This window comes from Cyanidioschyzon merolae, chromosome 12 (genome assembly GCF_000091205.1).
Source record: "Cyanidioschyzon merolae strain 10D DNA, chromosome 12, complete genome".
NCBI classification, from domain to species: Eukaryota; Rhodophyta; class Bangiophyceae; order Cyanidiales; family Cyanidiaceae; genus Cyanidioschyzon; species Cyanidioschyzon merolae.
Genome location: NC_010138.1, coordinates 644,764 through 668,157, shown reverse-complemented (window position 1 = coordinate 668,157; position 23,394 = coordinate 644,764). Strand labels below are relative to the sequence as shown.

The 23,394-nt window shown below is 56.7% G+C and overlaps 6 protein-coding genes across 6 annotated transcripts, besides 1 other annotated feature; 4 read left to right on the top strand and 2 right to left on the bottom strand.

Moving 5' to 3' along the window:
- Positions 1 to 2,691: 2,691 nt before the first annotated feature.
- Positions 2,692 to 3,150: a sequence feature (possible transcribed region).
- Positions 3,151 to 3,240: 90 nt separating this feature from the next.
- Positions 3,241 to 3,969, top strand: CYME_CML258C (hypothetical protein; the record flags this gene model as incomplete). The annotated part of the gene is made up of 1 exon (XM_005536822.1): positions 3,241 to 3,969. The coding sequence occupies one exon, from the start codon at positions 3,241 to 3,243 to the stop codon at positions 3,967 to 3,969; it is 729 nt and encodes a 242-aa protein (XP_005536879.1).
- A 1,065-nt stretch (positions 3,970 to 5,034) lies between these two features.
- On the bottom strand, positions 5,035 to 7,164 carry CYME_CML257C (hypothetical protein; the record flags this gene model as incomplete). The annotated part of the gene is made up of 1 exon (XM_005536821.1): positions 5,035 to 7,164. One exon carries the CDS (start codon positions 7,162 to 7,164, stop codon positions 5,035 to 5,037), a length of 2,130 nt encoding a protein of 709 aa, XP_005536878.1.
- A 558-nt stretch (positions 7,165 to 7,722) lies between these two features.
- Positions 7,723 to 8,844, top strand: CYME_CML256C (hypothetical protein, conserved; the record flags this gene model as incomplete). The annotated part of the gene is made up of 1 exon (XM_005536820.1): positions 7,723 to 8,844. The coding sequence occupies one exon, from the start codon at positions 7,723 to 7,725 to the stop codon at positions 8,842 to 8,844; it is 1,122 nt and encodes a 373-aa protein (XP_005536877.1).
- Positions 8,845 to 11,541: 2,697 nt separating this feature from the next.
- On the top strand, positions 11,542 to 13,662 carry CYME_CML255C (similar to inositolphosphorylceramide synthase; the record flags this gene model as incomplete). Its single annotated transcript, XM_005536819.1, has 1 exon — positions 11,542 to 13,662. One exon carries the CDS (start codon positions 11,542 to 11,544, stop codon positions 13,660 to 13,662), a length of 2,121 nt encoding a protein of 706 aa, XP_005536876.1.
- A 223-nt stretch (positions 13,663 to 13,885) lies between these two features.
- Positions 13,886 to 14,137, bottom strand: CYME_CML254C (hypothetical protein; the record flags this gene model as incomplete). The annotated part of the gene is made up of 1 exon (XM_005536818.1): positions 13,886 to 14,137. One exon carries the CDS (start codon positions 14,135 to 14,137, stop codon positions 13,886 to 13,888), a length of 252 nt encoding a protein of 83 aa, XP_005536875.1.
- Positions 14,138 to 17,130: 2,993 nt separating this feature from the next.
- CYME_CML253C (hypothetical protein) lies at positions 17,131 to 21,762 on the top strand (the record flags this gene model as incomplete). The annotated part of the gene is made up of 1 exon (XM_005536817.1): positions 17,131 to 21,762. One exon carries the CDS (start codon positions 17,131 to 17,133, stop codon positions 21,760 to 21,762), a length of 4,632 nt encoding a protein of 1,543 aa, XP_005536874.1.
- Between the last annotated feature and the right edge of the window lie 1,632 nt (positions 21,763 to 23,394).

Here is a 23,394-nt window from a genome sequence, read left to right as displayed (position 1 = left end):
CTAAGCACGGAATTTTCGTCTATTGTAAATAGAAGAGTGTTTTAGAGAGCTACAAATGCGACGTGTAGTACGGGTTTGAACGCAAAAGCACTGTCCGCAGGTGCTGCCTCAAACGAACACGCAAAGAGTGACGCGAGCGTCAACCTATCGCTGGAGTTCTGGAGGCCTCGCGAGAACCTTCGTATGAAAACCAAGCAGCCAGTCCTGCGCTTCGAGTACCACAGAAGTCGTCGTTTCCGTAGCAGCGCGAAGCGCTAACAAGTCCAAGACTTGGAAAACCCCAGGGCGTCGTCGTTGGCCGAAGGCAGTCGCCGCCGAAGGCCGTTCGGGTACGCTTCCAGCAACAGATGTAGCCGCTGCTTGTCTGTAGACTCAATTCTGTTCCACCACCGCAGCTTCGATGAGTAGAAGGAAAACGACATGACTATGCAATGTTGCCTATAGATTGTCGACATTATGAATGCAGGATATATTTTATTTCCTGAACAGTGCAAGCGGGACTGTATTCCTACTCCAGGTCAGTCGTGTCACAGTACTCAGATGGTTGAGGACCACCGAAAGAAACAAGTATATGCAGTATGCGATTCAAAAACTGCTATTCTCCAAGACTGTCAGCGGCCCAGGGTTGAAAACAACACGTTCAGCACATTACCTACGGCAAAAGAGACCATAGCAGCCACAACAGGTGTCTCTGTTTCTCAGCAGCTCGTTCGTGTGGTCCCCAAACCACTGGGCTACAATCATAAAAAAGAATCCAGTTTCACACACGGCCATCTTCCCCTGAAATTGCAAGCACTTCATTCCTAGAAGGCCGTTATCGGTGTGAAGCACGGGGTCGTCGGTTTCTTTCTCCAGACGATGAGGCATTCATCGGATGATGCGGTCGTATCCCACGTGGGTATTTGCGAAGCGGGCGTTCGTTGTAGGTCCGATTGAACTCGAAGACAACGACGGCGTCTTCTTTTCGAACTGCAGTGGGTTCAGTCTGCGGCCTCAGTTTGGCTTGTAGGGAAGCCTCATACAACAGCACCAAGCACTTTGTCGAATCGCTGAAGACTTTTCCCTGATGTATGGCAACGTCCTTGTATTGATCAGCATGGCATTTCGCCATTCACGTTTCGTTCGAGGTTTTGCGGGTTGTATCGGGGCTAGAGCTGCATTTCAGTACTCTGTACGCCCCGTGGCTCAATCTCATTGAAGGAGTGTTCTTCATCGGGAAACGGAACGAGTGCCCCAGTGGGCGAATCGCTGAAGCGTATAGTACATGGTGGCACTGGGGCACATTTCGTGGTGCTTGCGCAAGTTCTTCCCTGTCCGGGAAGGTCGCTACCTACGGTCATAAAGAGGTGCCTTTATTTAAGGAAATAAAAAATCCAAGAGGAATGTGTGTGGACATTCAAGTCGAGGATCATGGACACCTGGTGCCGCCAGCTGCCGAAAAACAACGAAAATCTCTGCTTCTCGTCTACCATCGAGAGAAGAAGAGCAAGTTGCGAAGAACAAGGAGAATCGGGCAATTGGTCGAGAAAACGCGTCTGCCATACGGAACGATGACGAGACTATTGAGGCACAGAGAGGACGAGTTCGAGGAACCCTTGCATTGACATGTTCCACCTGATGCAATAAGCAAATGAGTTCTTGAACCGAGACTACAACGCCGGCATCGAGCTCAGAAAACGTGTGATGCTGAAGACCAGACCCGCGACGCTGATGCTCGCCAACATTGTCGGATAGCCTCTCAGGCGCGGAGTGTGTGCCGGGGTACACTGGGACCGCTTGCAGGCCGCCGCTCAATAAAGCCTGGGAGGCGTCTGAGAGTGGATGTAGATGTACACCCCATGGTTGTGAAATGTTTATCGCTCCTATGAACACATACTCACAAGTACGCTGCATCCTGCATAGTGTCCAAGAGCGGACACAGCGGCCTGAGCATAGCACACGTTCAGTGATTCGGTCAAGTGACCGACTCGTAGAGAAACCGGATACTGTTTGAAGCAGCACGCCCTCATTCAAAGCGAATAGACAACGAGAGCTTTCATGAAGGGTTCGCGGCTAGGCGAGTACAGCGTGGTTGACTTTGCGGGCGCGGTTAGCTGGACGCATCCGCTGGAACTTTGCGACCCAATGAACTAGGTGTAGGGTCTCATGATCATGACCCAGGAGATCCGTGGTCTATGCACTCTGCTACCGCGATGACTCGCGTATTCTCTCTATTTTCACATGTCGGTTGGCATTCGGGTACTGGACTCGATTCAGCGATATTGCAGGACCATAACCATCGAAAGTTGCAGAACCGACCCAACCGCTTGAAAGCTGTACTTTTATGGGTTTCAAGCGCCCCCACATGAACAACTTGCATGGCGCATGGACAAGACGCTGAGCTTCACAGTGGGCACTGTGCGTCTATGCAGGTCCGCAAGTAGACGACTCTCGAAGAACTCTTTTGGTGAATGCCTCCCATCCACTTCGGTCGTTCAACGGAGGTCTCGAGTCTCCGGCGTTCTTCGTGCAGGTCGTCTATCGCGAACGGCGCTGTTCCCTTTCCTCACGGCTTTTCTGAGCAGCACAAGACCCAGTATGGATCCAACGCCACAGCAGGACCCAGTGCAAGCACTTGCTCGCTGCACGGCTTGTCTTTCTCTGAAAGTCGCGAGAGAAAAGTTTGCTCTGCGTATTTGATCGGATACAGATATGTGCGAGAGCGACGCGCCCTTCACGCAAGTGGCGCCGCCTCAAAGCGAGCGCTGAAGCTTTCCCACGCTCAGTGCGCGATTCCCAGCACGGCTGCCGTCGCTGGAAACCGTGCTCTGTATACCCGAACAGTTACTGGGTCGTCATAGTTCCTGACAATCCCAACCTAATGTTCCTAGCTGATCGAGGGTGTTGCCTTTGGGCAAGCTCATGCCTGTAGCCAATTTCATGAGTTGTACCGCTGCATCCTACCAGACCCCCGCAAAGGGGCGCAACTCCTGCTAGTAACCAGCAAACGAGCTCTAGCACCGCCGCTGACGCATCTAGGTTCCGCAGGCCCCAGGGCAGCTTGTTTTCTTGATAATACAGCGTTGGTCAATCCAGGTAACCCACGGTCGCGGATCCCGCTGCTCCAACTGCGTCCAACACCGGCATTCCGCCCGCTGCTGCCGTTGGCATCGACCCAGCGGCAGCGTGACCCCCGCGCCGGTGCGTTCCACATTGCCCAGAGTCGACGTTGCTCTCTTCTGCAAGGGACAGCGAGTTTCCATGGCGTTTGACATCGAGGATGCAGTCGCTGCTCGTCTCGATGACTGGAGACACAGCGATCAGCTTGAAAGTCTGGTGGTCGCGGAAGCACCTCAGCGTGAAGCTAAACGCCTTCGTACGAAAGCAACCGTCGGAAGCCCCACCAGGGCCAACGAGCTGCAACCGCACGCGCGCACTGGACGCGAACCAAAGCACTCGAGTTCACCATCAGGGAACGCTACGGCAATGGGTCTAGGGTCCGACAAACACACTCGAGCGGGGCTGCCCAAGCCAGCGGTTTGTAATCGCGGAGCGCTTTCCACGCAGGGAAGATTCGACAAACGCGCCGCCAAGGACAGATCCGCGAGCTCGCCAAAGTGTTCACCTGAAATCAGCATTTGGAGCACCAGTCAAACGATAAAATGCGAGCAAGAGTCATATGGAGTACCTGGGCGGCGAGCAGCGCGCGCTGGAACGCACCGCGCTGCGTCTCGGCAGGAGACCGCACGAACCTACGACTCTATCGCCGAGCTGCTCGCTGAGACTCGAAAAGACATTGGTGAACTGGTGAAGCATGGCCGTCACAGCCGTAAACGAATCGATTGGTTTGCGTATCGTGGACCGATGATCCCTCGGAAGATTCTTTGCGGCCTGAGAGCCAAACAGAAAGAGCGAGAACGGAGAGCGAAAGCGCTGGCACGAGCCGCTGGGCTCGGGGGGACACGTCATCGGAGTCGCAGAAAATCATGACTTATTCGCAGGAAACCAGTCCGCTCTGCTTTACTCCGGCTCAAAACGAGAATAGGCTCGTGAACGCTGCGAAACCTCGAGACTAACACCGGGGAACAGAATGATTCCAAAACCACCTCGGATGATAACAGTAGATTCCGCAGCGTCTGAGCAGAAGCAGCGGACACGCTTCCGGAAGCACTGCGGGCTTGTCTGATGCCGGCACAAGGCACTAGTTTCTATCGATGCGGCGGGTATTGGACTAGTCGCAAGTACCGGCAACATCACCGTTGTCATTCGCGAGGGTGCAGCATCGCACTGACCACGACAACGCTGTGCCAGGCAGTGCTGTCCTGCTTGCGGCTCCGAACATTTGCGTGAGTGACGTCGCCATCTTCGCTGTTCATGAGCAGCCGCGCGCGTTCCCGTTATACTGCTGCTTCGTTCGACGCGCGAGTCTCGATCCGCTGACCTGAACCTCGTTGCTTTGCCATCTCCGGTACGCTCTGTTGCATGCGCTGGGCACCAGTGATCGCGCACTGCTTTCCGCTAACTGTCAGCAGCTACGGCTGGTGATGCGTGTTGTGTTGGGACACGACCCGCGCCCGCCTCACTCCGCCAACAATGGTGCCTATGGAGACGCGCGAAGGATTTCCAAACTGGAAGCACCGCATCGATGCACATCGCCCTGCAGAGTAACCGCCACCCGATGCGGGACTCGGGACGTGGCCAACCCTGTATGTACAATCTATGCGGGAAAGGTTGTGAGTACCGTCGTGAAGGCATCCAGTGATGGGGTGTTCTCTGCACAGCACCAGTGGACACGGGACAGAACAGGTGCTCCCTTGCACGGGCGGGCGGGCGGGCGGTGGTCCCTGAGCGGCCCGGTCATCGCCCGGTCTCCGCCATCAAAGCCTGCGGGGGGCGCGCACCGTACGCAGAGGCTGCGCAAGTAGCAAAGCCGCCGCTGCGCAAACTACTTTTCCTCGTACAGGCTTGCACATAAACCGGGTTTTCGGCAGGAACCGATCTCTACGATCCGCCGACGTGCTCTCGTCTACAGAAAGCATACGGCCGCAAGCGCTCTCAGCCAAGTCGGAAGCTGCCCGTACCGGAGGGCATGCCGCCTCCAAGGCTCGGCAACGTGCGACGACCGCTCTGTTCGCGATCTTTCCCGCGGACACATGACTCGCAGTGCGGCTGATCCGGTTGCCCGGGATACAAGTAGAAGGTATTGGAGCCAGATGAGCCTTCGTGACACAGCGGTTGCCCGCAGCGCACACACCACAAACAGCCGCGATGCCATTTGCGTTCCAGGGCAGTCACCACGACATCGGTAATCGGTGCCTTGCAACGGGCACAGCGCGGAGCAACATGCTCCGCGTAGCATGCCTCACACAGCGGATTACCGATGCTGGTACGGAATTTGGTTTCTGGCGCCAACGCCCGTCGACAGATGCTGCACGCGAAGCATCCTGGATGATAGCTCTGCGATAAGGCGCGCACGTACTGCCCAACAATGGCCCCGTGGCACGCTGCACAACGTACCTGTGATGGAGCTGGACCCGATGACATAGCGCCCTGCACTGTTTGAGGCTGCGCACCTGATTCATGCGGTGCCTCGATGCTCGTTTCCTCGGATGGCATCGCTGGCGCTGCTGCAGCGGAACGATCATCGGCTACGACGCCTCTGCGGCGAGCGCCAGCTGCGGTATGATCTGCGGGCGCAGCGACTGAACGCGCTGCTTCGCGCGCTGCGAGCGCCTGCGCAACGCTGTCCATAATGCGCGCGCGCCGCTGCGCCAGCGTGCGCGCCTTTTCCCGCCGTTGCACGGCATCCGCGGGAGACGATGCGTGCTGCGTGCGCTCGCGCTGCAGCGTGCGTCGCGCGCCGGCAAAGTATGCCTCCTCGAGGCCTCGAGCGCCAGATGCTGGTGCAGCGCCTGGTGTTATCGTGGTATCCGCATCAGATCCTGCTTGCGGCTCCTCGCGTTGGACGGTATCTAGTTCAAAAGCTTCCCATTGCCGGGGACGATGTTTCAGCACTAGCCGCTTGGTGCGCTTGTCGATTCCCAAGTACAATGCGATGCCGTCGTTTGCAGGGCGCGCTCCATCGGATACGCAACAAAGTTCGAAAAAGCACGATCCTCGTTGCTGACGCTCTCGCCATACGATGCGAAAAACGGCGGGTGCGGACACTGTTTCGTGACCGACGCCAACCTGCCAGCACGAGTGAGGTTTCGATGCGCTCGACTCGTCTCTGAGGCAAACTACGGGACTCGCGTCCAGCCAGAGGCTTAATGAATGGTTCGTGCCGACGCCATACCAGGCGCCCTCGAGTGGCTTTCCTCCAACGGCTCCATTGCGGAGCATGATCGGCACCCGCTGAGGCCAGTACCGCAGCATTACCGCAACGCGTATCCAGGCAACTTGGGCCGGTGCGACGTCCACCCAGCTTGTCTTTGCGGCGTCAGCTGAGAGGCAGTGCGCCGCATGCTTGCTGAGCCACACCAATTGGGAGCGTTTCCAAACCGTGCGATAGCACTCGCGCTCTATCCAATACGTGTCCATTTTCACGGTAAAACCCAGGGCCATCGAGCGTGCTTCACTTGTGCGCGCTTGGCTGCCCGCAGCATCGATAACGACGCCGCCGAGCGAGACGCGCTCGAGGCCAATGCAACCTTTGCTCCGCGTTGGATCTGCTTTCGACGGTGCCTTTGCGAGAGCGTATCTCCCATCGAGACTCGTCAATGAAAACAGGATTTGCGGCTGGGACTTCTGCTCCCGACGAACCCGAAGCCGCACCGCTGCGTTCTCGGCGAACTGCTCCAGTTTCTGTCGCGGCGGTGCAACCACGAACGGGGTTGCGTTTTCATGCTGGCAGGCGATACCCAGCGTCGCCAGATGGTCTGCGGTTCGCACATGTACGAGTAAATCCAAGGAGTCTTCTTCGGCAACTGAAGTGCATATCAGGTGGAACTGATCACGCAGAAAGGTTTCCGATTCGTTTGCTGTTGCGTCTAGTTCCCCGGTGACCGCAGCGGCGTTTTCAGCGAGCCATGCCCTGCCGGACTCGATGTGCACGAACAAGCGACGCTGCTCTTGGTCAGCGTCATGGAAGCGGACAACCACGCCACGGTGACTACGAAGCAGCAGTGCTTGCAGGGCCTGAACCCACTCGTCGTTTGGGTTCAGCTGGTCCGGTCTGAACGACATTTCGGATGTTGCGCACGCGCAGCGCGAACGACTCTGACGATGCTGACGCCGAACGTCGTGTCCGTTACCAGGAAACAGAAGCTGTGCAAGGCATGCAACAGTTTCCTCCCGGAAGTGCGACTTCAACTCCACAGAACGCTTGAGTTCGGCAACTGCCCCACAACCAGGTCGAGTGCGCAAAGCGTTTCAGTATAAGGACTGTTTCGAGCTTGCTCTTTTAAAAGATGAGAAGTTTGAAGCGATGTTTCCCAAGAGATCGCAAAATAGTACCCGGTTCGGCTCGGGCTATCCCACAATGAAAACACCGTCTCTCAGACGTGTTCACGGTGCCCACAAGCGCTCCTTGTCTCCAGTATGATACAAAGATAACGCAAACCAGATGCAGAGCAGAGCACAGCAGAGCAGTTTACGGCCACTGCGCCAGCCAGAGGCCATCGCGGTAGCGTCGCAGCATCCGTACCGCCGGCAAATTCTTCATCTCCATTCCGTGGAAGACTGTTTGTTCAGAGCTCCCCGAGGAAACTGGATAGCGCCTATACTGGACTAGGTTCGGAGTTTATGGCGGGGGTTGAGAGCGCAGTCTCGACGAACTTGCGCTTCTGTCGCATCTGTCATGAGGAGCAGGTCCTCCCCGGAGGCGACGCTGCACCCCTTGCGAGCAAAGCAGAGGAAACGAAGCAGCAGCTTCTCAGGACGTGGAGCTTTATTCTCGTTCGAGGTTTCGTCCAGTTTACCAGGCGTGTTCACTGTGGTGCTTTGCGTTTGCTTCTGAAGCTCGTTCGCCAACTGCGTCGGTTGCGTCGCAAGCTGGGGTTCGGTGCTACCTGCGGCGAGGTCGAGACCAAGGACGAGTTACGGCCCTACGAGAAGGAGGCGCTCGACGACGTACGCGGCACCGTTGAGAACAGTCCTCAAGTCGATATGGAGTCTTTGAGTGATCCCAAGACGCTCATAGCTCCGTGTCGGTGCACAGGAACCCTCAAGTACGTCCACCAGGGGTGCCTGCGAAAGTGGTTGCGTCGTCAGCCAGACCCGAACTGCTGGCGTTGTGAAATCTGTGGCCTTCGGTACGCATCGCAGGTACAGTTCCGTCCGGCATATGAGTTCCTGTTTCAGTGGCCGCTGCGCCGAGATAAGAGCGCCGGAAGCGACCTCGATGATGCCGCCGAGGACGACTGGTTCGTGGCATCATCCGACTGGGATGCTCCCTCTCTGCAGGCATCTGCAAACAATGCAGACTGGGAGTACCTGGCAGCAAACCAGGAAAATCAGACGCCCTCATTTATGGTGTGGATTCTGCGGGGCTGGCAGGCGCTGACCCAAGCACAGCGCCAAGATCCAGCAATTGCCAGTCGATGGCTTCATTGGCTCCACATTATCTACATTGGACTGTTCTCGCGGCACATTTTTCGTCAGGGTCAGGAACTGGCGCATTTGGTGAAGCAAACTGCCGCCTTGGAACCCTTATCGCGAGCGTTGTATCGCGGGAGTCATGCGGTTCGCTCTGTGGTCGAAGCGAACGCGTTGGTAGCGCTGCGTACGGCGCTCATCGCACATTATCTCATTTTTCTCGCCGTTGATGTGCGTTTTCTGTACCGCCAGTTCAAACTGTGGCGATCAGCGACAGCTCGCATTCTCATCTTGAACTACACAGAGTCTGAGGCTCCATCTCGGGGATGAACAGTGCACAGGTCAGGATTGAGAGCACAACTGCAGTGGCGCGGTATGCACAGTTGCTGGTGTTCTTGCTCAAGCGACAGGTCGACGAGCGCACCGACAGAATAGCGGTTCTGGGCGCGTACGAACGCACTAACGACACGCAGCGGGGCTCGTATGGCTCGTTTTACAACAAGGGCGCAAGCTGTTGTTCGTGTGTAGGGACCGAGCGGTGATTTCAGAGCGCTACCCATGGCGATACGCTTTGGATGTTATGGTGACGAAAATGGCGCAAGCGTGTCTGCTTTGAAACAGCCCCATCTCTATCTCTTGCTAAAGTTGCATTCATGAGCACTGAGCGTCGAACTACACAAAAACGATACGATCGAGAACGCGCCGATGATCTGAGCGCTATGCCTTTTTCCTGCTGTTTATCGATGCAGGCCGCATGTTCACGATCGTCAAGGCGCCTGGGTTGAAACTGGAAACCCAGCTGAAATCTGGAGCTTGCCTGGGAGCTTTGGTGAAGAGGCGTGTTGAACCACGTTCATGTTTTGTCGTGCGTCAAAACAGGAGTACTTGCGAAACGCCTGACCGATTCCAAATGATTCTTCTCGAGAAGCGAAAATGCGTTCAAGGCACCGCAATACCGAATACAAGGTGCATGAATGTTGATCAAATTGCCGCTACGCAAGCATACACGCGGAAACTCGAGCAGATACCCAGGCAGTAAGCCGTTCAAGCACGCGCCCACGCAGTTTAACGGGAAGCGCATTTGTTCCTCCTCATATCATGCATGTGACGTAGTGAATGGATCAGCTTCAGGGGTATTTTTTCAAGAGCAAGGCGAGAACGATTTTATGGCGATATGCAGACTACCCTCGCTGTATTTGGGGCCTGATGAACCGACCAGCTGCGCTTGTAGCCCGTGCTCGTACCAAGCCGGATATGTTGCCGCTTCGCCAGTGAGGCTCTTCGCAAGGCGCCTTCCCTGCTCCCTATGAACATCGCGGTTAAAATTTGGCGTATCCATGCCAAAGTCCAACTGCTATGTTCTCAGTGCCGAAGTTTAAGCAGTCTTTCAATACGCCAGGGCCTCGGGATCCGGGCAGCGAGCGACTCTGGTTCCCCGTGCCTTTCGACTGGGCGGTAGAAGCGCGCACGCTGAAACTTTCCCTCCATATCGCCGGACGGATATCCTGATGGCGTGTATGCCCAGACTTGGCCCATACTGTGTGGACGAACGCACTGCAAGTGGCCCAAGCACCGTGGTATACTGCATCGCGCGGTAAGGTAGCGGTAGACAGGTGATCCTGGCGGAGTTGCGATACGGGTTTGCGTTCCCTAAAAATGCCTGACTGGTGAACATACGCACATGGTCGATGCCACTAGAGAACTACTACTTGCATGCATGTATGAATGTATGCATGTAGCCAACAAGAGAGACGCGCTGCTCGTGCACTCGCATATCAGAATACGCATATGTTCGTCCGCGAAGACAATGGTGCAAGTTTGTTCTAGTGCATCCGATGAGCTTCGTGAATGCCTATTTTCGTTCTTGCTGTGCATCATACCGATCGTTGAGTTCCAGGAACTATTCGTATAGTTGCGTTTTGCGTGGAAGATGGCCGTGTATGAAACTGAACTCTTTTCCGCGATCGTATCGCATTGTTTTTAGAGCTACACGAACAAGCTACTTAGAAACAGAGACGCCGTTGGTTGATACGATCGTCGCTTTTCGCTTGCCGTAAGGTGATCAAAAAGACGCTCTTCTGCCGCTGACCGCAAGTGGTCTTTTACAATACCAGTATGCGGCGCTGAGCGCATCTACTTGTTTCTTTCAGCGTTCTTCAACCATCTGACTACTGTGGTACGACTTACCCGCAGGAGGAATGCAGTCCGCCTTGCACTGTTCACGAAAGCATATATAGCCTACAGGCAATTCATCTACGATCTATACGGTACATTGCACTGTGATGTCGATCACCTGCTATCTATTGCACCGAGTGCGAACCAAAACCGGGATGAGAGAAAATAACAAGGCCGGTGCGCACGCTCCCAAGCCTACGCGTCTGGAACTTGAACATTGGACGCGGCTTGATAGACGCTATCCCAATCATCGATATCAAATCCACATAGACACAAGCAGAGGTCCATCCTCGCTGGATGCATGCGATTCCATGGTAGCATCGCGCCAGCGCAGCAGCTGCACAGGCATGCGTGCTAGCGCGGGCATTCCCCCCGGATCGCGCCGCCGTCTCAGCGTGCATCGGCGGCCGTTGTTCAAACGTTCGCGTTACGCATCGCCTGCCGCCGCCTGCCGCCGCCGCTGCTTCGAATCACAGTACGCTGCAGCCACAAGGCGCGTGCGCACTCGAGCCAGCCCGCAAACAGAAGCCTCGACGGGTATCGCGATGAAATCCACTCTGACACTGCTCGATATCGATTGCTGACGAGCACGAACTGGAGGTGAAACAAGTACCAGGAGGTATTCCACCTCCTTGTCACTGCACCTTGTCCCATTACGGAGCGAAGGTTGCTCTTGTGGATTTTGTCGCACTTAAGCGTTGAAGGTGGGCAATAGGGTGCAAACAGAGCGGTGCTCAGGTGGCCGCACAGGGGACGCTGCGTAGGCTTCAGTGCAGCGACGTCAACAAGGACGACGTGTGTGTGTTTGTGTTGCTGAACTACGCTTGCATTTGAGAGCTGGTCAGGTGCCCAATGGACGCTCAGGAAGCACAAAATGATTATGTAGTAACGCAGTTGGATGACAGCGAGCGCGCGCAGCCTTTCGGAACAGCGCAGAGCGCAGCTGCAAACGAAGCAACGGGCTCGTTCCGACACATTGAGGTGGCGGTGGCGGCGGCGGCGGCGGCACCCCGACACGCCCGCTCCGCATCTCTACCCTCGACAATAGTTGACCTTTCGACGGACTGGAGACCGCCAAGCAGGAACAGGAATCCCTCAAACGCTGAAGCGAGACAACAGCTGGTAGGCCGCACAAGGTACCCGTCGCTTGGCACACTCTCGAGTGTCCAAACGGGTAACTTGTTGGCTTCTGGTGGTGAACCGTTCAGCGAGTCATTTTCGTCGCGTACTGCGCCTGAGAAAGAGCAGGAGTTGTATACTGGTCGCCGCCGTTCACAATCGCTCTGGAGCGAGCGTTTCGTTCACGGCTCGGAGAGCCGCATCCGCGCCACGGAGCGAGGCCGCGAGTCCTCCGTGTGGAACAACTTCCGCCTCTTAGGTTATCGACTTGCGAGGTTTGTATTCTTTCCTCCGGAACGCTCCCCATGCAGCGTTTCTTATACATCATCGACTAGCGGTGGAAGTGGTAGCGATAGCGAGCCACGTCCGAGTAGAAAACGAGGCTCTCGTAAGCGACGTTCAGGGCATTCGGGGCGTTCGTTTTCCTTCGATGATGACGGCAAGGCGTTGCACTCAAAAACAGAGTTGCAGTCTGGGACGCTAGTCTTGTCCAAAGCAGATAGCATGCTCTCGATGAGCAGTTTTGTCGAGGGCAGCGCATCCTCGACTCCTGAAGCTGTGTATGATGCGTCGAGCTCATCGGATGCGGAAGCGAACGAGCACTCGTCTGCGCGACATTCAGAGCTGGAAATGAGGTTTCTTCCGGCGGCGACGGAAGGCAACCCTGACTTGGAGTCAGTGCAATCGAATGCGCGCTTCTGTGTCTATGATGCCAATGAGGAGCGATTTTCGCCCTCTGGAGAGACGCGGCTGTACCGCGCTTGGAACAGCTGTACGACAGCGGTAGGACGAGCGGCAGATCACTGCACAAGGCTTCTACAGACGGTATTTAGAGGGGTGAGTACACAGCCACCGCTCAGAGAGGAGCTCGCCATGCGTTCATCTCTTTCCGCAAAAGCGGTTTTTCTGCTACGCACCGTTCTATGGTACTTATGGCCGGTGATCGCCTGGCTCTCCGTGTTCAACTTCTTTGATGTGATACCGAGTGCATGGAAACCAAAGTACATCCACGTACGCTGGATTCCGATACTCGAATCATATCTGCTGTACCCTCATCGATGGTTCTTTTTCGGCTACGATCACGGTCGCGGAGCGAGTTTCTTAGACTTTCTTGCCGCTTTCCCCTATACCGTCCACGCTGGGCTCCCGTTCGCATTCATCGCATTGTTGATCTTGCGGCGAACGCCAGCGCGACGCATTCTGCAGTTTGGACGCCTTCTAGGGCTGGTGTCCTTACTTGGTGTCTTGACGCATCTCTTCGTGCCAACTGCTCCGCCATGGTACTATGAAAAGTTCGGATTTCGGCCACCAGACTATACGATGAAAGGGGATCCTGCTTTACTCGATCGGATTGATGATGCGTTTGGGATTCATTTTTACAGGACCATGTATGCGACCGCTGGCAAAGTTGTGTTCGGAACCTTTCCCAGTCTCCATGCAGCATGGCCGTACCTGATGGCGAGTTTCGAGCCCCAGCAAGGCCGGTTCCTCTGGGCCTATACCCTCTGGGTTTGGTGGGCAGCACTCTACCTCCAGCACCACTACTTGTTGGACCTCATCGGAGGCGCACTCTACGTGGAAGTGGTGTATGCCATAGCTGGTCGGTTAGCGGACACTGAGTCGGAATCCGTCCCTGACAAGGCGCTCTACTCGGACGCACCTGCTGAAGGAGCGTACCAACCGCTGGAAATGCCGCAGGCATCGACGTATGCAAGTCGACGCGGCTGGTTACCGAGCGAGGCACCTTGGCCGTTCACTGCGCGGCCACTGACCCCTAGTCGTGGGCCCGGGACAAGCCGGCCGCAGCGTCGCTACCGAAGCTCGTCACAAGCATCATCGATAGACCTAGTATAAAGGTGTAGCGCGCTGCCCAGATATCATATCCCGGCGTGAAGCACGTGCGTTCAGTCTAGTCTTGCCTTGTTCAGCGGCACCTGAGCATAAACGGTGCTGTGCCGGAGCACCCCGACGCGCCGTTTCGGAGGCGCTTCCGCGGAGCTCCAACACTGCACAAGGTCGCGCGGTTTCCTTTCAAGCGTCGAGCGGAGTGCGAGCTACCGAAAGCTTGCAGAGCGCGCTATTCAAGACCGATGCGCTGACGCGTCGTCAGACCTGCACCACGCGGCAGCAGCTTACCGCCAACGCCCGGTGGACCGGCGGAGACGCTCGCCCTGCCAGAAGCTAGTGTCCTGTCCTGCTCGGCCGGCGCCAAGTCCCGCGTCGCTCGCTCCGGAATAGCCCGCTCCTCGTGCCGTCTCTGAATCACCCTATCGAGGGTTTCCAGATCCAATGGCTCTAGACGTAAACGTGTTGGCTGCCTCGCTAACATGGGCAAGTAGAATGCTGGACGCTGAGCGCAACGCCCGCTCACATTGCTTGGCGCTGCGTCGCGCCGAACTGGGGCGCGCTTCTTTCTTCTGGCAACCTCCACAGTACAGCGCGTACGAGATGTCGATGCCTGCACTGTTTCAGGAAAGGTTTGCTTCTAGCACCAGATCCATTTTCCATCGTTTTGGAGAGCGTTTTACATTGACCAGGGATTTCCAAGTACGCGTTGGTTATCAGTGAGGCTTCTGATCAATGATGCAGCGCCCGCGGTCGCGTTCCAGACCTCTGCCACGTTCCACGACAGCTGCTTCAGGAGAAAATGGAACGGGGAATCGAACTCGGGTGTACGCGTTTCAAACTCAGTTCTTCTCGTTGTCATAACTATTAGGATTTGTGGGATTGTTCTTCGACAGTTTCCGTTTCTCTTACATATCGTCAGGCTTGAAATAAACAGGTCTCTTCTGGTACCAAGCTTCACTAGAAGCAGTGGAAGAACGTCGATGGCATTGTTAAGGTACATTTTGTCCTGTTTCCGGTTATTGACAACGCGTTTCATGCACAGACGGCAGTTGTTATCTACACTCTGCTTGCCATTTTCGTCTTTTTTTCGATAGATTCTCGGTGCGCCACTCGCAGTAGTGACACTTGAATGTAATCAGCATCCCATATGTCCATGATCACCGGTCCTCGTCCTCCTGGTACTCGTCGCGCTGTAACGCGTGAACGTTTGCATGATCGCTCGGTACATTCCGGTGACAAGGAGAGAGGCTGCCCGCGATGGCCTCGTGTGCGCCCGCGTCTAGTGTCGTATTCCACAGTAACCAAATTGCTCTGAGTGGCCCGTCGACGAGTACTGTATCCTGTGGAAACCCACGCGCACACTGGTACATCACATAGAGAAATCGTGGAACAATAGCATGTCCATGATATGACAAGTACTGGAAGGGCATCCAACCTAAAGAACCAGTGCGAAAATCTCGATCTTTCTAAACTCGCTTTAAGCACAATCGTGATGCGTTCCTCGCTAGACACAATCGCTGCGATTAATAAACTCCGGGTCCAAGAACCCCTGTTTTCATGCAAATAGACGAGATGTACACCTCTGCGTACGTTTCCCGCGCGAGATATCAAGAGGGTATAGCGTGCGGTTTCGTCGATAGGCATACCCAAAGGATGATCACGAATCCTAAAACCACGTATGAATCCGTAATTCCTGTCTTCTGTACATGGAGTGCTGCGAACGTGCATTCATAAATGTTCAGAAAAGAGATCGAACAGCAGGAACTCAGCGAGCAGTCCAGTACGCCACGTTCATCGGACACCGGACGAGGTGCCTGATCGATCTGTCGATTTGACCAATCGTGCACACAATGCTGACGCCTGGGGCGACGTGTTGCGACCTTGGTGATACCGCGGTCGCTGGGAAACGACTGAGCAGTATTGACGGGACCTGTGCAACCGTGAGCTCGAGCAGACCCGACTAACGCAAGGAAGCAAAGCCGCACACGGGTATTCCAGCTTTCGTCCGCCTGGACAGTGCCGTTCAGGTCAGGCGCTGTGAGAAAGACGTCACGTGGAGGTCGCGCTGCCCGCTCTACAGAAGTACCGTGGTATTTACACGCACACGAGACTTCAAAAGAGTTCGCGTTTACACGCAGCAAATACTTCTGCAACACCAGTGACTTGTTCCAAGAGTGCGCGTGCTTTCAGACGCTATGCAACGATACCCTCGTGGTACCTGCGGCACCGTGGACCGGACGTCCCAACGCGCAACACCTGCCTCGAGAGGCGTCCGAGTGAGCACATGGCCACCCGCATCAATTACATGCACTTGTATCTGTCGCAGCTGCCGCTGGTGTCGCTGCTAAAACGCCACGAGTGAGCTATCGCCGAGCGGCTTCGCCAGCCCTTCCATAGCAGCGCCCCGCGGGACTCGCTTGATTCAGCGTCGCGCGTGTGTCGCTCCCATGAAGTATAGATGCGCACGTGCGCCCTGTTCGAGCATGAGAAGCCCGCACACACATGCCACCATGCAACTGAGCAGCCCGCAAGCAGAAGCGTCTCAGTCGCTCAGTGCGCTTTTCTAGTCAATCATCTCAAGTATGTTCCAAGCTTAGGTGCGTGTCATCAAATACTTTTCCGCGGTTTACAGCAGCTGCGCTCCGAGCGCGTTCATTTGAAGATATTAAGAATCTAAGAGACAGGTCTGGAGATGCACGTCGAGGATCCTGAACGGCCGTCATTGCCGGATGCCAGAGAAGAACGAAACATGTTCGCGTCGTCGACTATCGAGCGAAGAAGAGCAATTGACATAGAAGAAGTAGAGGATAGATAGGCGAGGAAAGATGTTTGCCCGACAGGATAACGATGAGACTGCAGTGGCAGAGAGCGCACGAGTTCTAACATTTCTTGCACTGATGGATTCAACCTGCGTCAATCCACGGAAAGAGTTCGTGAGCCGAGACGTCAACGCCTCGATTAATATACAAGTCGATGCGCGGTGCCAAAGACAAGAGACCCGCGGAGTTGACGCGAGCCAACTTGGTGGTACAGCCTCTCAGGCTCGAAGTTTAGAAGGAAAAACTGAACTCGATAGCAGTCGGCGGGTCAAATAAGCCTAGGATGCGTCTGTGAAAGGGTATTTATATTTACCCGTCATGGTCGTAGAACGTTTGTCGTTTTGCTGATCACACACACACAGAAGGTGAATCCGGCTGGCACCTGAGCACGTTGCGCATTCCATGCGATCGCAGTTTACGCATGCGTGCGCTGAATGACGTGCGTTCATGCGTGCGTTCATGCGTGCGTTCATGCGTGCGCTAAATGACGTGTCTCCATCAGCGCACGCATCAGCGTCTATAATGCGTGCTGCGCTGCAGACTTTGTTTTGTATTCCATGCACGCATTTCTGGAGTGTGTACGCGCTCGTGTCATTGCAGGTCTTTGTGTCGGGTTGCTTTCACAAACACATCAAACTTCGCTGGGGTTTCTTCGATGGAAAGCCACTCGAACGAGTGCGAAAAGTTGCATCCAGGAGAGCCAAGTCGTTGGCTGATCTTGGAAAGAGCTGCACGTTCGCGCTCAAGATCGTTGGCGCCTGCACAGCCCTGTGTTGTGTGCTTCGTGCGTGTGCTCGCCGATGAGCATCACCGGGGTGCAGCGACAAGGCTGCAGTATGCCCTGGACTGGTTAGAGCTCCTCGAGTCGCCTGCTGGTTTGGATGGCACGTTGGGGATGTCGCAGGGTTCCATGGCTGCTGCTGCTGCTGCTGCTGCTACTGCCACGGCGCTTGGCGAGGCGCTGGCGTATCTGATTCATGGCATCGCAACTGCGGTAGCTGCTGGCAGTGCCGAGCTTGCACCAAATCCGCCGCCAATGGAGCAGGCCACGCAGCGAGCGTTGAAACCGAGCAGTCGCCAGAGGGCCCTGACCACGTCGCTTCTGCAGGTGCTCTGTCAGATCACGAGCCGGGCGTTTGACCTTCACAACGCCATGAGCGGATGCTGCGTCACGTCCAAATGCACACAGCAGATTTCGAGAGCGCGGCCTGAAGGTGACGCCTCCACCCTGGAAACCGTATACCTCGTTGGGGTTGCTCATCATTGTGCCAGCCTGGACGGCGTATGGCATGAGATGCGTGCTTTTCTGCAATTCTTTGTGGCAGTCGCCCAGTGCCGGGAGAAGGCTGGTCAGCCGCTAGTCGCAATGCAGCAGTGCCGTTTTGGTTATCGAGCGGCCGTCACCGGGCCCGTCTCTGATTCAGCTAGTTGGCGCGAGCGTCTCGGAACCGTTTGCCGTGATGCGTTTGAGGCGCTGCTCGCCTTCCTCGATCACGAGCTGCTTCTTCAGTGTAGCCAAGATCGGGAAACCGCCATCGAGGCGGCGAATGCGACGACGCGTGTCTTATACACCATGCGCCTGCTCATGCAAGCTCTGGGAGCGTATATGAGCCCCGAGACGGCGCTTTCATGTTGCACTCGACTGATGCAACTCGTGTCACATCGAGCGCTGCGGTGTGCCTGCTCAGCCGACGCCGCCAATGTGCTCTCCATGTCGAGCGTCATGTGTCAGCGCATAGCTAAGGTGCAACCTCGAATGCATTCCGAGAACCTATTCGTCGGGTGGCGACGGGTCGCCTTGTCGGCGCCATGGTCGGATTTTTTGAAACGATGCATCGCACAGCCGTACTTCCTCGAGCTGAATCTCCTCGCGTTGCGCTCCTTGCGTGGCATGCTGCAGGTGCTGGGGCGCGTCCTCGCAGCCGCAGTGCGCTCTGCCGACGAGAACGCCGTCCTTTGGGAAGACGCAGAGGCGTTGCGCATTTCCGGCTTCGCGGACTATGTGGTAGAATGCATTTGCTGTGACGGTGCAGTCCTGGAAAAGAAATCCGGTGACCGTCAGTTACCAGCGGATGCCGGGATCGCGGTCCAACCGGGCGCCTCGCTCGCGTACGGTGACGCAGCGCGCGGACCCGCCGGGCAAACCTGGGCATCGCCGCTGTCATCGCGACGCTGGACGCAAGACGCACCCCAGCCGGGGCGTCTCGTGACGAGCGATTCAAGTCAGTTGCGACTCCGCGCCTGCTTCCAGGTTTGCGCGGTACTCCCGTCGGAAGAACTCTCTAGTCGATCAACGCTCCTGTTCACACTGTGCTGCCATCATGCGAGCAAACTTCTTGACGAGCATGGCTGTCGAGCTCCAGGCTGGAGCATTTCCAGGGGCGTGCACCAACAGCAATCGCGATTTCTGCTCGAACTGCTGACCGTGCTCCGAAAACTGGTCAAGACTACAGGCATACCCTGTCACGAACAGGTCATTCGCCAGTTTGCGGCACTGGTGAGCGACTTGTCCCAACAGCGGCAGCGCGCCGGCATCGGATGCTCGGCGCCCATCAGGCACGCGCTGCGCGGGATGTTCGGAGCCTTGGCCCAGCGCCTGCGCATCGCCGAATGCACCAGGTGCCCGGCAGCCGACCAGGAAAGGGTTTTTGCGTCGTGCCTGCTCCAGCAACTGCAACGTGGTATCGGTGCTGATCAGGGGAGATCTTTGTTGGAGACCTTGTACGCATGCGACAAGTTCCGCGACCTGGTTGAGAGCGCAGCACAAGTTGCGTCCGCTGCTTCCGGGAGCGCTGCGCTTGCTCGCTCGTTTATCGTTGAGACGCTGCCGACTTGCGTGCTCCATCGCGCAGCCGTCGAAGCGAGTGGATTCGCGGACACTGGTACCGTGACTGCGCTCGACGCTAGCGGCGAGCAGGGCCCGTCTCCGGCAGCCAGCACGCGACACCGCGAGCACCAGCGTCGAGTCCGTGAACGCCACGCCACCGGTCGGATGCCAGCAGTCGACGACGACGACGACGACCAGCATGACGACATTGTTGATGATGATGGTGATGGTGGTGCTGGTGGTGATGTCGGCGGCGACGACGACGACAACAACAACAACCACGTATTTTCATGCGCACAGACGAGCGTCGCGCCGCGGCTCTGGTGCTGGTGGCTCATCCGGATCTGGCCAATCCTGCAACCGCTCGGAAAGAATCTCGAAGAATGCCATCGTCTGATTCGCGCTGCCCAGCATCCAATACTGCTGTGGCGCATCTCGTTCCTGGCGCTGCACACGGAGCCGTCCAGAACAGAGCTGCTGCCGGCCATTGCTTCCGTGCTGCATTCCTTGATGCGATGCCTTTGCAATCTGCCGTGCATTCGTTACGAAGCAGTGCTACCGGTGGTGTGCTCGGAAGACGAAGCAAGGACGCCAAGGCGTGTACTGCTACACGACGACGACGACGACGACGCGTCCACGGGCGACGCTGCCTCGTCATTCGTGACCGGCGAGGCGCTGGTCGAGTCGTTGGCAGCGATGCGGACCTTGCTGGGATACACTGCGGCGTCGAGTCCATCGGTTCCGTGCACACCACTTGCCTGGTATGCGCAGGTTCAGCGGACGCTTCTGGAGAAGCGCGCTCGCCAAGCTGTGCGTTCCGTCCTCGCGCAGCCAACAGGTAGCCAGCGCTTCCACAAATGCTTCGCTGGTCGGCAACCGGAACTCTTCGACTGGCTGGATGCGCTCAGCGTATCGCGAATGCCAGAGACCAGCGCAGATCTGTTTCCAGGTACAGAGGTGCGCGGACAGTCCGCGCAAACGACCTGGAAAGACAACGTCATTTTTCTGTGGATGCATTGGGCAGGTAGTCGCTTGCCGGTGAACCTTGTGTCGTGGCTGCTCGAGCAGGTGCCGCTGCACGAATGGATGATGGCAACGTCATCCGAGGCCACGGAAGCGGTCTCGGAAAGCTGGCGCGTTCACGCGATCGCTGCTGCGATTCGTCAGCGAGCGGCGCCATGGCGGCACTGGCGCCAGGTGCTGTTGCTGACGCTGCGTACCAACGATCGCGCTCGCTTCGTTCAGTTCGCCGATGCGTGGTTCAGGTCGCTGCCAGGCCAGTGCCCGAACGCCTCCGAAACACAAGCGCTCATGGATGCAATCCATCGAAGCCAAGTACTACCTTGGCTTCTCAGTGGGTTGCACGCGTCACTGGATAGACCGGGAGCACCGGACGCGAGACCGCTGCAGGTACCCGACACCCTGCATCGACAGGATTACGCGAGGCGTATGGCACTGGTTCGGGTTGCTGGTGCACTGCTCTGGGATGAGCTGCGGCAGCGCGTTCGCCGCGCTGCACACCCGGCGGGCACTTCTCAACTGGTATCGTCTCGAAGCGATCTTGCTGCGCATCTGTGCGAACTTGCTGCCAGCGAGTACGCACTCGGACCTGCAGACCTGCTATCCGCGCTCTCCGCGATGCAGGCGTTGGCGTTGACGCTGGTGCAGACCGACGCTGATGCTGGCGATGCTGCAGAACGCGCCAGTGCGTATCTAGGTCACATGGGACGCAGTGTCGCATCCTGGCTGCAGCAGGTCAGCGGACAGGATCACGATGCTCGCTCGCCGTGCCAGGAACTCGTGCTTGTCGGTTGCCTGGGTTTCGTAGCGATCATTGGCGCTGCGAGCACCGTCCGACGTGCGTCCACGCTCCACGCGCTGCGAGTCGTGACGGGTGCGGTGGCTGGCGGCGAGCCCGCCGCATCGCCGTGGTGTTTCTGGCTGCGAATCCTCTGGAACGCACCGCCGTTCAGTCGCGTGCAACTGCTGGCGCTTTGGATCCTGTATATTTTCCTTCGCTGGCGCGTCCTGTCAGTGGAGAACGCTCAAGATCTTGTGTTGCTCCACGGTTTGGGCTGCTGGCTGTACACTGAACGCGAAGCCGCAATGATGCACGTTCGCGATGCTGACTCCGAGTCGTCGCAGTCGACAGAGGAAGCGATTCCCTGGGCTGCGGAATTTTTGGCCCTTATCGGCGTATTGTCGGCGGCACTGGTTCAGGTTCTCGAGTCCGGCACCGGACGAGACGCGAACCTCGACGCTATGCAGCGTGCTAGTGCCACGAGCCTGCGCCTGCTCACAACATCCCCTGGAGACGAATCCGCTGCAAGCGCGGGTACCGGCGATGGATGGACAAAGCAGGAGCTCGCGAGCACCGTCTCGCATCGGTTACTCTGGCATGTTGCCGCTCTCGTCGAATCGCCGCTCCACGTCATACGCGATGCTGAGCGACGCAAATGATCCGTTGTACAGGCGCGGATGCACACCGGGATTCGAGATGCCTCCATCGATGCGGCTGCAGCTCAGCATTATGGAGGTAACGTTGTCGAGCGGCAGTGTGTGGTGCGTCCACAGGGAACGGCGCGCTGGTGTTTGCCAGCGATCACTGGCGCTTTCTCTGCGCCTACCGTCGCACGATATTGGAGGCGCACTGCACCGGATGACGAAGCGTGCAGTAGAGATGAGGCAAGGCGGCGCTTTGGAGCATCACTCGGGCGTATGGAGGCGGGTATGGCGCTCCAGGGTGTTGAAAGGGTGCATGCGCGCGTGCTTGCGCATACGAAAGCGAGTTGTCGGAAGCGTGGCGCCTTGCGGGAGCATCAGGCCGGCCGCTCGTATTCATCAGTGTCCCAGTTGCGCGTCATCTGCGGGAATCATGTGTCCATTTGGACACGTTGTACTCGATAGCATCGAAAACGGATGTACGCTCCGTTACCTAGACTTGGCCCTGATCGCGTCTTATATGCCAAGACGCAAACCTACCCGGAGAGAAACACGCGCCTGTGCTTGGCCGTCTGTCGGGGTACTGCGTTCGGGGGCGCGGCGTCGACGCACCGCATAGCTGCAGCATACCATCCTAAGAGATTGCTCGTGATTCGGTAAGCTGTACCAACTCGAAAGCATCAGGTGATATGGGTACGCTACCGAGGTACAGTTCGCTGGCTCGATCTCTACTGTAGATCGGATTCCTAGTCCTGCACCCCGTGTCCGCGTTGCGTGGAGATGCTCCTCTGACTCGAGCGTCGACGCTTAAGATTGCGTCTCGTCGTTCATTATCGTGGTGTACACCAGTGTTGGCATGCTTGATCTGAGACTGCGTCCTTGTCCTCACTCGTTTCTGCGGCTTTATATGTGCTGGTTGCTCTTGGCGCTCCAGCTTCGTGTGTCGCCACTTTGGGATGTTGTTCGAGCGTTTCACGCGCAGCGCGTCATGTCGATCTACGCTTCGCTTCCCCGGGGATCACGCTGTCTTTGTATGCAGGTTTAGCGCGCGTCTCAAAGCGGTGACATTTCACAGCGGTTACCGGTTCCCCGAATGAATATCACACCTCTTGGTCCGGTTGGAGCACTGCGGCGCGTCCATGCTTGCTTCATCGCTCGGTACATGCCCTTGACACATACAGGTGATACAATTTGATGCTGGTTTCCGTTGCTGCTGCACACAATGCCAGACACCGGGGGATCACAAGCTCGTGCTTGACGATTCCCAGTGCGAGTACGCTGTCTACCGGAGACGCATGTGCACGCTGTTCCATTCGACAAAGCAATCACGAAACGCGATGTTGTCCACGATGAAACGAGTACCGCACGTAAAATCCAGATTGGAGAAGCAATCGACGAATTCGATCCGTCTATGCCCCGTCATCCAGAGCGTTGACGAACGCTCCACGAAACACCGTTGCTGCGAAGATGAAACTCCAAGGCCCATTTCTATGCAACCAGAAGAGACGGGAGCCTCCGGATGCATGGTGTATGCAAAGTATCCCACTGCTGCTCCTGCTGCATGGCCACGAATACCGATTCATTGGCCTTTCGAGGCGGATCAATGATTCATCGTAACATGTTCAGTGATCCGCTGACATGATCGTATGA